The 12,312-nt window shown below is 39.8% G+C and overlaps 1 protein-coding gene across 2 annotated transcripts in view; it reads right to left on the bottom strand.

Annotated features, from left to right (window-relative positions):
- Positions 1-9,513, bottom strand: part of STK24 (serine/threonine kinase 24) — a 52,195-nt gene extending 42,682 nt beyond the window's left edge. For both annotated transcript variants that reach the window (XM_050969739.1, XM_009085319.4), the window contains exon 1: positions 9,148-9,513. Coding sequence is in view for 1 of the 2 variants with exons in the window: in XM_009085319.4 (XP_009083567.1) it covers positions 9,148-9,189 (42 nt within the window). In the remaining variant the exon portion in view is untranslated. The remainder of the gene's footprint in view (positions 1-9,147) is intronic.
- Positions 9,514-12,312: the final 2,799 nt, after the last annotated feature.

Here is a 12,312-nt window from a genome sequence, read left to right on the forward strand (position 1 = left end):
TTGATAAAGAATTAGATCTCTACCACTAGAACATTTTTTTCAAAGCTTGTCAAAGACTACACACTGTGACAAATCAAAAACAAGTTTTGGAGCATTCAGATTGAATTATTCCAGAACTTTCAATTTCCACAGACACTTAAATTACTTTGCTTTTTATTTCAAATAGTTTTTCACACTTCTGAACACAAACTGCAACCATCTTGTCTCACTGTCCAGCTTGTTCAGCCATGTAGAACAAAGTCCTTTTCACCATAAGCAAAGCTACCATTCATCCAATAATTTGAGTAATCTCTCTGTACTTGTTCCACATTGGATTCATTACTTTTGACCTTAATCAGCCAGAAAAACATACTCCATTTAAAATTAACTCTTCTTAGTACTTAACAACACTGTTGCCTACTTCTACAGAATAAAAATAGCCCAATACACTCTCAGATCCTATTTGTTGAATTTGGTCTCATGGCTCAAACTCAGCTGCAGTCAAATAAACCAAATCACCTCCTCCTAATGCTCTGTATTTCCAACTAATGAGCTCCCAGACTTTTGCAAAGGCTCTTTGTAATACTCACATTTATGACAAGCTGCACTTTATGTTGTTTTGTTCAGTAATTCCAATACCTAGGGTTGCACAGTTCTTCAGCACTGCCTCTCACATGTAACAGGTGCCTTTAAATTTTGTCTTTTTCAGGCATTGCTGTTTTCTATGCAAAGGTCACTTTTCAGTCAGTAATTGTCAAGACTAGTACTGGAGAAACTAGCAGTGTCACCTACTCTGACACCACCTCTGCAGCACCCTCTTCACAGTCAGGGTTACAAACATCTTGTAACCCTTTATTTTTATGAATCCCCAATTCTCATCCACACTGACTGTCCCTTAAAGCTCAATAGAAAACATTACTGTAATTCAAACTAGTTAGATCCAGCTTTATCCATAACCATTCTGAGAGAAGATACAGCTTTGAGTAATTCCCCACATTTCACTCCAGTTCTTATTTCTAACCTCTTTTTATGAAGAGTTGTTCCAATTATTGTAGAAAAGCATTAAAAATATATCTCTTTAACTTACAAGAATTATAAAGCATCCCCATAATCCAAGTTCTTAAGCTTAACTGTGCAACTGATGGTACTTGCAGATCTGTTATGTCTCTTAGCAGCTCGTTTGAAATAGACAATCATCTTTTAACATCTCATTTTGTATACTTTTCATTTCACCAAATCAATATCCAATTTTTCAGTCCAATTCTCATTCCCTATCAAGACTGAGCCCAAAATATGATAATCAGAAGAGGTTCAGAGATTTCTGGGGATTGTTTAGCTTGGAAAAGAGAAGCCCGGGCAGCTGAAATCTTACTCTGTGAGAATACCTGAAGGAAAGGAGTAAATACAGGGCCAGATTCTTCTCTGTGGTGTCCAGCAGAAGGACAAGATGCAATGGCCAGAAATTGAGTTATAGGAAACTTAATCTAAACTTCCAAAATAAAAGAGGAAAATAAAAAAAAAGGAAAAAACAAAACCTAACAAAAAACCAAACAAAAACACCAAAACAAACAAACAAACAAACAAAAACCCTCACAAAGCTAAAAACCCAGCCTTTCTTAATATAAGGATAATCTTGCATTAGATTAGGGCTGCCCAGGCAGGTTGTGGATCCTTTGAAGTATTCAAAACTAGGCTGGATGTTGTCCTGAGCAATCTGGTGACTCTACTTTGAGCAGGAGGTAAAGTAGATGTGGTCCACAGATCCCTTACAATCTCAGGTACTCTATGATTCAATTCCTATCACATCAAGAATTACTTTTGCTGCTAAATTTACTGCAAAGAAACATAATTTCTTAAAAATTGAGATACCATTGCTGCACATAATTTCTTTACTTTTTATCTTTGGTCCAACCAGAGAACAGAAATCTGCCAGAGAAGTTCACACAGGAAATTCTCCCACATACTCTGAGAACTTTGAGCCTAAAGCCAGTCAAAGTGACCAGCAGGCACAGTTGATGTCATTCTCCTTCACAGAGCTCCCCATTTCAAGAAGGCACTGCAAAGGTTTCCCTAGATCACTACTTGCAATCTTTCAAAAACCATTTAATGTCTCTTCACCTCAACACAGACCAGTATTAAGGAGCTCCCCTTTTTACTTTGATCCCCACAAAGCTAGCAGCACAGGGGGCAGCAGTAGAGATACATAAATTTGGGTAAATTGCACATATTCAAATCAGCCCTCCCACAAACTTGGAGTACCACAGCAGGGGGCAGAGAATAAACAAACCCACGACACACACACAAAAAAAAAAAAAAAAAAAAAAAAAAAAAAAAAAAAAAAAAGCAACCACCAAGACCCCAAAACACCCACATAAGATGGTTTTGCATCAGAGAAAAAACTACCTCCAGAAAGGAGAAGCCTTGAAGTTTGCTACCCAGCATTTCAGCTATCTCAGAAGCTCACAAGGTCTTGTTTTCAGCAATATATATACCTATATATGAATAACTGAAACAACACACAAAATTATTTCCTGCAGCTGGTGTGAAATTGAAATATAAAAGAGGCATTAAACAGATGATAAATTGTTTGGTTCAATTGTATCAATCCCTACCTGTACTTTCAAAGAGCAGCCAACTAACGCAAAAAGACAAAATATAATCAAGTATTTGGATTTATAGTCTGGGACTTTTAGATAAACAATGAAAAAATAAAAGACATTTTTAGAAGCCTTAAAACTGGAACCAAATTTGAACCATCTCTGTCTGATTTATCAATAATAAAGTAAAATGAGACAGACTACCATAGCCATCTTAGAATTATCAGGAACAGCAGCAACTGATTTTATTTTATTTTAAGACAAATCAGCCAAACATTGAATAAAAGGTACAAAGACTAGAATGAAAGCATTTATCTGTAATAACTAGGTGTAGAACTAAGATCCAGCTCTTTCACCGAGAATTTGTCAATTATATAAAGAAACACATAATTGTTTTCTTTTTTTTCTTCATACATATTCCATATTTCTCACTTTCCATCTCCAATACTATAATTATTCAATTCAATCACATGCTATCAGAAGGAAATTGCTTTTTTCTGGGAGAAATACAATATGCCAAAAATATAGAGAATTAGCAATGGCAGTACTTTTAACTATTGATAAAAAGGAACAACTGCCATAAATTCTGCCATGAAACTTCAATGGGTTTAAACAGGGGAGAGGAAGCAAAAAATAAAGCTGTAAACCTTGCATCTCAAACACTGATGGTAAAAACATTTAGCATGAATCACTATGGCCTACTAATACTCATATTTGTCACACAGTTAACTCTCTTGTTCTGATTTCTATCTAGATTGAAACAGGGTGTAACATTTCCAGCAGGAATAAAAAAGTTGCCCTAAAGTTAGCCTATCATAAAAGTATTCCTCAGCCCTTGTATAACTCTCTTTCCACTTATTTTCAAGAAAGGTGCACTTATCTTACATTCAGAATACAAAATACTCAATTCTTCATCAGTAGCATGCTTCCAGATTTCTAATTAACCAATACCATTTTCCAGGTGCAATGTGGCCTGCACAAATCAGTTTGAAATTTTCTGATATTTTTCATTCAGAAAACTGCTTATTGTACAATCCTAAGAGTTTAATACCAAAATGAATAGTTACCTAACTGCAGCCTGTTTCCAGAAAACATATTTAATTGGAATTTTTTCTGAGTTTTTAGTGCAATATCACGAAAAACTTCCATAACCTGTAGCTGACTTCCTCCCTTTCATCCATCACACTTCTAAACTGTAAATTACTGCAATTAAAAAATCTCTCCATGCCTTGGGCACACAGTGAAATCAACACACAAGTATCAGCAGCGAAACACAAGATGTATTTTAGACACCAAAAGAAAGATAGCTAAGGAAAAATGTCCCAAAAACAGTTTTAGAATAATGTCTCTCACTTGCTTACACTTGCTAAAAAGCTAAAACTTCCTTGATGAAAATCACTCTTAATTAGCTAAGCTACTGATAAAAAGAAAAATAAAAAAGTAGCTCTTCAGGGAAAAACCCATCACTACGACAAACAGCTGAATAAAGAATGCTAATAGAGGCAATTAGAAAGTTATGTTGCATTAATACTACTTGAGAAAAATAAGGAAAATAGTGAATTTTAGGTTCTACAGCAATCCCATAATTTGAGGGGAGACTCTTCTTGCACCCATGGTATGTGACAGAAAATCCAGATGTCTGTCTCAAGAAGCTGCCAAGCAGAGCAACTAAGAATACAATAAATTTCTCCCGATTCAAGACTCACCTTTTATCATGTTACACAGCAGAAGGCTCTTAGTTCTATACTAACATATAATCAGCCCAGTCTGACATTTGTGCATACTTGCACATAGAAAATTACCCAGATCAACAAAGAGTTTACAATTAAAAACAGCTTTGATTATGAAGCTGCATCCACACAATTATTACTATTAAGCACACAGAACACTACTGAATTAAACAGTACTCCAAAAAAGATGTATCATCACAAAAGCAATAACCAGATCAAAATCAATCACAGCCACAGGATACCAGGTTGGAAGGGATCTCAAGGAAAATCTAGTCCAACCTTTCCCAGCAAAGGCACAGTCCAGGCAAGACTTAAAATTTTGAATCCAGCGTTGGGGAATCCACCATTTCCTCAAGAAGATTATTCCAAAGGCTGATTGTCCTAATTGTGAAGAATTTTCCTTTTGTGTCCAATCAGAATCCTCCCCAGGTCTAATTTGTACCTCTTATCCCTCATCTTCCCATGTGATTCCTAGTAAAAAGGGAGTCTCCACCTTCTCTTCAGACACCTTTTAAATACTCTAACACAGTGATAAGGTCTCCATCCTGGGCCGTCCTTTCTCAAGGCTAAACACACCCAGCTCTCTCAGCCCTCCCATGTGAAAGGCTTCCCAGTCCTCCAGTTATCTTTGTGGCCCGTCTCTCGACCCTCTCCAGCTGTCCACATCTTTTTTTGTATAGAAGGGACCAAATTATTATAGGATGGATGCAGTATTTTTTATTATTATTAATTCATATTAGATGCCTCTTGACTTTGTCCATCAGTGTTTTGTGCATCCTCTATTCCCCTTCCTAGCCCCTTCCCACAAGAAAAGGAGTACAAGAAGAATTTAAGCAAATTTTGAAAATGCAGCCAAGATACATTTTCTACTTCAGAAACACAAAAGATGCCACTACGCCAAAGCTGACATCAGAGCTTTGTACACCACTTGTAACACAAGGCCCGGTATTTAAATGTGTCTGCTACATCAGTAGCCTTTTGTCTCTCCGAGGAACAAAGATGCCAGCTGGCCAAGAGGGTACCTTACTCACACATGAAACTTGCCACAACACAGGGCCAGTCTAACTGGTCTCTGAGGACACCTGAAAGACACAGTTGCCATAAGCTGTATCTATTTACCTATTCTGGAAGGACACACAATGGAAATAGGTTTTCCTGACTCTCAAACAGCTCCATTCATCTATTACATAGCCCTGAAATAGCCTTTGACTACAGAGTGAGAAGATGCCCACTTCTTTTTCACCAATTAAAACTCTTCTATCCTGGCACCCAAGGGCTGATCTTGTAATATGTCACAGAACCAAGACATCTGTATTCAGGATATTTTAAGACTGATTAGTCAAGATCATAACGGTCCAAGGATCTGTCCAGTATTTAAGTGCTGTAAGTTACTGCAAGGTATTTGTCAAACTGCAACATAAACAGTAACAGTGCACACAACCTCTCAAAAAAAAAAAAAAAAAAAAAAAAAAAAAAAAAAAAAAAAAATCAAACTGGGGAAAGCTCATCGCCTACACAGAAGATGCCAGTGGAAAGCAGGAGAAGCTAAGTGGCCTTTCCACAGTGCCTTTGATTTAACAACACAATATTTTGCAGTTACCAAACACAGAGCTCACACAGGAAGTACTTAAAACAGTTTATTGTAAAAGGAGAATGAGTTACAATAAGGAAGACACTATACCTATAGTGTGTAACTATGAAAAAACAGCCATGCTGGATCACAACAAAGGCTGCTCTAGGCCAGGACACTTTTCCTACAACAATCAAAAGTGAACATCTTGGGAACTGCACAAAAATAGACAAGCAAACAGCAGCATTTCCCTTCCACTCTCCAGCAAACTGACACTTCAGACACTTTCTGAGCCTGAAATGGTGTCTTTGTGCTTAAAAACTTTTTCTGTTCATTTGTCAAGTTCCCATTTAAATTTAGTTAAACTTATAGCATTTCTTGAAGCAACACAGCTTGAATGTCAATGCTTATTTACATTTTGCATTAAGAACCTGTAGCTCTTGTACTGAAAATGCAATTAAGAATGAATAAAAATAATTTACTGCATAAACATTGTTATTGCTACAAAAACAACTGAAAAGGGAGGAAGATAAAAAAAGAAGTTTATCACACAGAAGAGGCTTGTCTTCAAGATGATGGAATTCTAAAAGCACCACAGGAATTTATTACCATAAATTTATAAACACAGTACTTGATTTGAAATACAGCTTCCTTAAAGAAGCTCCAGAAGCTTACCACAGCCTTGAAATGCAGGCCAGTCTGAAAATCAAGGTTGTATACACTTACTCAGAGCCAGTCTTGCAGGAATCTCACACATTTACAGGCAAACACACACTCTCCCCAGACCACTTCCATAAGGCATGAAAAAGCAAGACAACACATCCTCAGTTTAGTCATGATGCAGCTTCACCCTGCATACCCAAACTCATATCTATACAGAGCCTTAAAACAACAACAGCAAAAACTTTGAGTCCAAACTTAAACCGCACGCACAGAAATTTAGGTCAAAACCCAACTCTGTTTTTATTCAGGTTACAACATGCCCACTGTGCAGCAGACAACAAATCTCAGGTTTTGACAATCTTCCAGCACCATCCTACATTTCCTCCACAGTTTTTCATTCCTTTGGCTCACTCTCTACCCACTCATTTTTATGCATCACTCTTCAAACATCGATCAGACATCTTGTTTAGGGAGAAATACATTAATCCTTCATTTCTCTACTCTACTGACACTACCATGCTCACACCAAACAGCATTAATAAAGTGATGTCCCTCCAAGTGATTTTTTGGGATCAAGAAGTTACCCTGCTCACACAAGCACAACGGGTCCTCTCCTGAGTGAGTACAGCAAAGAATGTCAGAGAAAGCTGCATAACTTGTCACTGACACTGCTTCCACCGTTTGTGGCAGAAGCTGGTAGGTGGGGAGGAGGGATCACACTACAGAAACAGAAGAGATAGTCCCGTGATTTAGGCAATTTAATTATAGCCCAGAGAACTAAGCTCTATTTCTCTCTTCTGCACAATGAAAAAGTCCCAAATCTTTTTCTTATCTAAGCAGATGTCACACATTGTATGTACTTTACTCTTCGAACATTTATTTAGAAGTAAAATCAAAGAGAATTGTGTACTGAAAACAGACCACTATGAAACTGCTATATATTCTGACAGAATGGAAATGGCTACAGACATCTTGAACTGGGCACAGGAAATGAGTGAGCAACATTCACATTGTTCAGACTTTATGCCTCTACCTATGAGCAGATCTCTAGTTTGGTTTATTTCTTTTTAGACTATGAAAGTTCACACTTTAGCAACTCTCATAGTAATAGAATAAAAATCATGAGAAAAATAACACCATTTTGAATAAAACTATTTGAAGTAAAGTCCCAAATTACATGGACTAACAAGAACCCTGAAGATCCACGCATTTAGTACAGCTAACAGTATTACAAACCAAATAATAAGTCAATAAAAAGCACAGGTCCTCCAATCATGAAGTGACATACATTATCAGTACACACATACTGATGGAATAATCTTCATTCTCTCACTTCCAAGCAGCTACAAATCTGATTTTTAAATGCTGAAGTGTTATAGGCTCTGTCTCAAAGTAGGTAGTTGTCTTAGTTCTAATATGCCCCAAAGGAATCAATATCCATAGCCAATCAAGAAACCCTCTCATTTCTCTGTTTCTGGCAATCAGCAAACTGCTCATATTTGGAAGGTGAACTTGAACTCCCAACAGCAGGACCTACACAGCAATAAATTAATTAGCTCTGTGAGTGGGCCTACGTAGGCTATGGGGCATCCAGTACCATGTATGAGCACATAATTCATGCCATGCCTAAGCATGTAACATTTTCAATTCAATTCCTCAGATTTCCAAAGAAAAGAGATTCATGACTTAGAATCCTGATTCACAATAAAACAAACCATGATAAATCAATACTTAAACCAAATGATGCACAAACACTTTCAATCCAGGAGACAAATTTGAGAGAGACTCTTACATGTCATTCCTAAGTTGTTCCTTTGAAGGTAAAGGCAAGAAAGTTTCTAATCAGATGTGAGAAATATTAGAGTAACAATACACAGATACCAATGACCTTAATGTATTCCTCGCAGCAGTTTCCATTTAAACCAAGAAAAACGAGGTGGAGGGGGGTGGAGGCTCAGACTGAGCCAGTTCAGCCAGCACAAAACCGCACCAGTTATTTCAAATATATAGTTTAGATACGGAACGAGCAAATTCCACCGTATAACAACAGCAGCTGACCAACTCCCGTAATCAAACACAAGAGCCAAACACGATCCCCGAGCACCCACCTCAGAGGAGCACCACAGACATGGGCACTGCAGCATGCGCTGAAGGTCAACATTTCCAGGCCCTGCTTGTACGGACTGGTTTTACGTAGACTTGCCCTACGCACCTCAAACTAACGGGGCCGAAAATCGCCCACGGAGCCGCGGCTGGCTTCAGGAATTAAAACACCGAGCCGAACTCCCGGCCGGGGGAGGGGGCCACACGCCACGCTCCGCTCCGCACGCCCGCAGCGACAGAGCGGCTGCCGAGGACGGATGGAGGGAGCAGAGGCAGGCAGCGATCCACCGGGCGGACGGACCTCGCCGGGCACCACGCCAAGCGCTGACAGCACGTTTCGTCTCCATCCCGCTCCTCTGCCCCCAGCCCAGCCCCCGCGGCCGAGCCAGGGCCAAGAGGCGCTCTCTCCCCGCACCCTGTTCCCCCAACCCCGGGAATCCCCCCCGTTTGCACCCAGCCCGGCCCGAGGTGCGTGTCCGTGCCTGCCCTTGGGGCAGCTCCTCACCTGCATCCCCGGCAGCCCCGCCTGCACCGGGGAGTGAGCCATGGCGGCGGCGGCGAGGGAGGCTGGGAGGCAGCCGGGTCTCCTCAGGCGGCTCCAGGGCACAGAGCTGAGCTCATCTCCGCGCTCTCTCACACACAGCACCGCCGTCCTCCTCCCCCTTCTCCTCCTCCTGGCCCTTCCCCCGGTCAAGAAGCGCCTGTGCGCCGGCGGTGGGAAAGGGGCCGTCCCAAGCCCGGGCTCTCCAGGCCCCCGTCACGGATGCAAAGACGGCAGCGGCTTCCTCATCCCTCCTCCTCTTCTTCCTCCTCCTCCGGGCCGTGCCGGCGACACGATGACAAACCTGAGGCGGGAGGAGGGGGCGGAGGAGGAGGGGGCGGAGCGGCAGCGGCGGCCCCGCCTGCCCTGCGCGGTACCTGCCCGCCCGCCGCCATGGGCGCGGCCGGCGCCCCACACGCCCCTCACGCCGCGGCTGGGGCCGGGGCCGGGCCCGGACCGGGGAGCGCACCGCGACACCGCCGCTCCGCCGAAGGCTGCGGTGCCAGGGAGCGCTTGGCTTCCTGTCAGAAGCTACAGAAGCCCCAGCCCAAAATGCCAGCCGTGCTTCTCCTGTAGTTCCTAAGCGGGAGCAGAGTGGGTCAGCACTGAGGGCTCTCCCACGCAGAAGTTCTGCGTATATGCAAATCCCTTGAGAACGCGACAATGTTCTATTCTTTGTTACAACTGGAATTTAGCAGCTCAGTCGCGCAGCTTCCCGTGTGCCATGGAATGCCCTAAGAGTCTCTCCTTTTTCTGCCCTGTCACGAAAACCTAGGGAGTTTCAAAGTTTTTGAAACCCGTCAGCCGGTGGGGCTGGGATCCATAGGATCCCAGCGAGGATCGCTGTCTTTTCAAGTGATTTTTTTAAAATAATGTGAGCATCCTCTGCCTTTCATTAGATAATTCACTAGAGTTCATACAAATGTCTTAACCGCAGGAAACATTTGAAAATAGAAAACAGTCTTATTGAAAAGTGGTTGGAACTTCCACTGAAGCTTTTCCCATAGTTGTGATATTCTTTGTTGTCTTATGTGGGCTGTGTTAATGCTACACAATCTGGCTTTCCTGAAACTTGGAGATACATAAATGTTCCTAAGATGTCTACGTCAAAGTATTATTCAAATAAAATGAGCCAACAGACTTATGCAGGCAAATATGTGTGCCCACACACATGCACATTGGTGTTTCACCTGAGAAAATAAATATACCAGCCCTTGAGTACAGTTAAACAGGAAAGGATGATGGCTAGAAACTAAAAATTGAAACATTAGAATTCTTTTTTCAGTTGTTCATGAAGGAGTTGATAATTTCCCTATTGCTGGGATGGAGTCAAGATTCTGTGGAGTTTAGCTTTAGGAAATATGAACAAGTTTCTACTGTTTACTGTAATGTATGTAATTTTCAAAGAAATGTAAAATCTTTTCATTTGTGTTCTGCCTCAATTAAAAATCAAATAACAGTCAGGAGAATCAGTAAAACTCTCTATTTAGATTGTTTTCGAAAGCATTTTTGCCATCTTTCTCTTAAAAAAAAAAATAAAGAAAAGGTTTAATATCTCCATGGTTGCTCTACTGTTCGGAGGAAGTTTTTCCATCTTGCTAGGGAGAAAGCCAGTGGGCTAGAAGTGAACCTTTTCCTTTGTCTCATGAATATCGTTGAGCTTTTGTTACATCACATAATGTTAAAAATCCTCATTGAGAAAATGTCAGTTTTACTATTGTTTATGCAGTTTTATTTTGGGTTTTTTTTTCTATATATTCATTACAATACGGATTTTATCAGCTGCTTTACTTTTTCTGCAGTTGCACATTCAGTGTGGAGTCAAAATAAAAAAGGTACACAACTTTTCTCTTTTGTATTATGAAAGGTATGCAACTGTTATTTTCTGTCCATGAGTATATTCTTTGGGACTGAATTAATTTTCACAAGGAATATACACTTGACTTGGTAGAGGTGATTCTGGTTTATCTTAATTCCATTTCTATGTTTAGATTGTAGATTCTCTAGCTTAAGGCACATAAGGACAAAAAAATTTCCTTGCTGCTCTGAAGTGACTTCTACCATGTAACCTCCTGGCCTGGGGCCACCATGAGTTCTTTCTGTTGTTTGTGTACCATCGTGGATTTATTCCATCTCAAGGTTTTGAAGTTCTGCCTTATATGTTCAACAAGATTCTGTGCCTGAAAAATTATTTTTTGGGCTGTGGAATAAACTCTGTGGGCAGATTTACTAGTGAAATGCAGGAAAACAAAGGAGCAGATTCAAAACTCTTCAGTCACAAACCAGATACCAGTCCAAGTTGAGTTCTAATGAAGTCAGAACAATGTATTAGAAGGTCTAATATCTTGTCAGCTTCTAAATTTTGTGCTGTATCTCATGTTCTGATACACTTCCAATTTCTCCCAGAACTTGTAGAAATTTTTAAAGAATAGTTTTGAATGTAATTTTAAAAAAATGAGTGTGTGTGTTTGCTGTTCATTTTGTAAATGCTACTCTTTCTGTCTAAATTTCAACTCCATCTCACAGACTAAATAACAGAAGCCTTTCAAATTTTCTTCTTTTCTCAACCTTTTGTGAGTTTTTTTAATCTTTTCTGAGAGAAAAAAAAGAGTTTGTGTATTATAGTCCAAAGAAAGGCTAGTCTTGCAGAAATCTTTATTAAATAGAATGATTACATGTTATGCTAGCCAACCATCCCAACACAATGACTGAGACTTCAAAAATAAACACTTCATATCATTAAGACGGTTCCCTGATGTATCTTTTTGAAGCCAGATGTTCCAAGCATTCAAAGATTCAATTTATTTTATGTGTCAACTTCTCAATAACTGGTTTGCTTTCAATTTAACATGATACTTTGCATATGCAGAGATTTTCTGCCTTGCTGGTTATGTTTAAGCCATAAATTATAACATTTCAATCTCTAACAGTAAGATAAGAGTTACAAAAGAAAAATATAATTACATAATTGTAAAGGCTGTGACTGTGAACTTCTGCTTATAAATACCTTTGAAGAAAAAACGTTTTCCTTACTGACAAAGACTGAAACTTCTCAAATGAACAATGTAAGGTCATTGGTGTTTTTAAGATAAAAGGTGTATCAGGAACACAGCTTGTTTTAAATTTATA

The sequence above is a fragment of the Serinus canaria genome, chromosome 1, assembly GCF_022539315.1.
Source record: "Serinus canaria isolate serCan28SL12 chromosome 1, serCan2020, whole genome shotgun sequence".
Classification (NCBI taxonomy): domain Eukaryota; kingdom Metazoa; phylum Chordata; class Aves; order Passeriformes; family Fringillidae; genus Serinus; species Serinus canaria.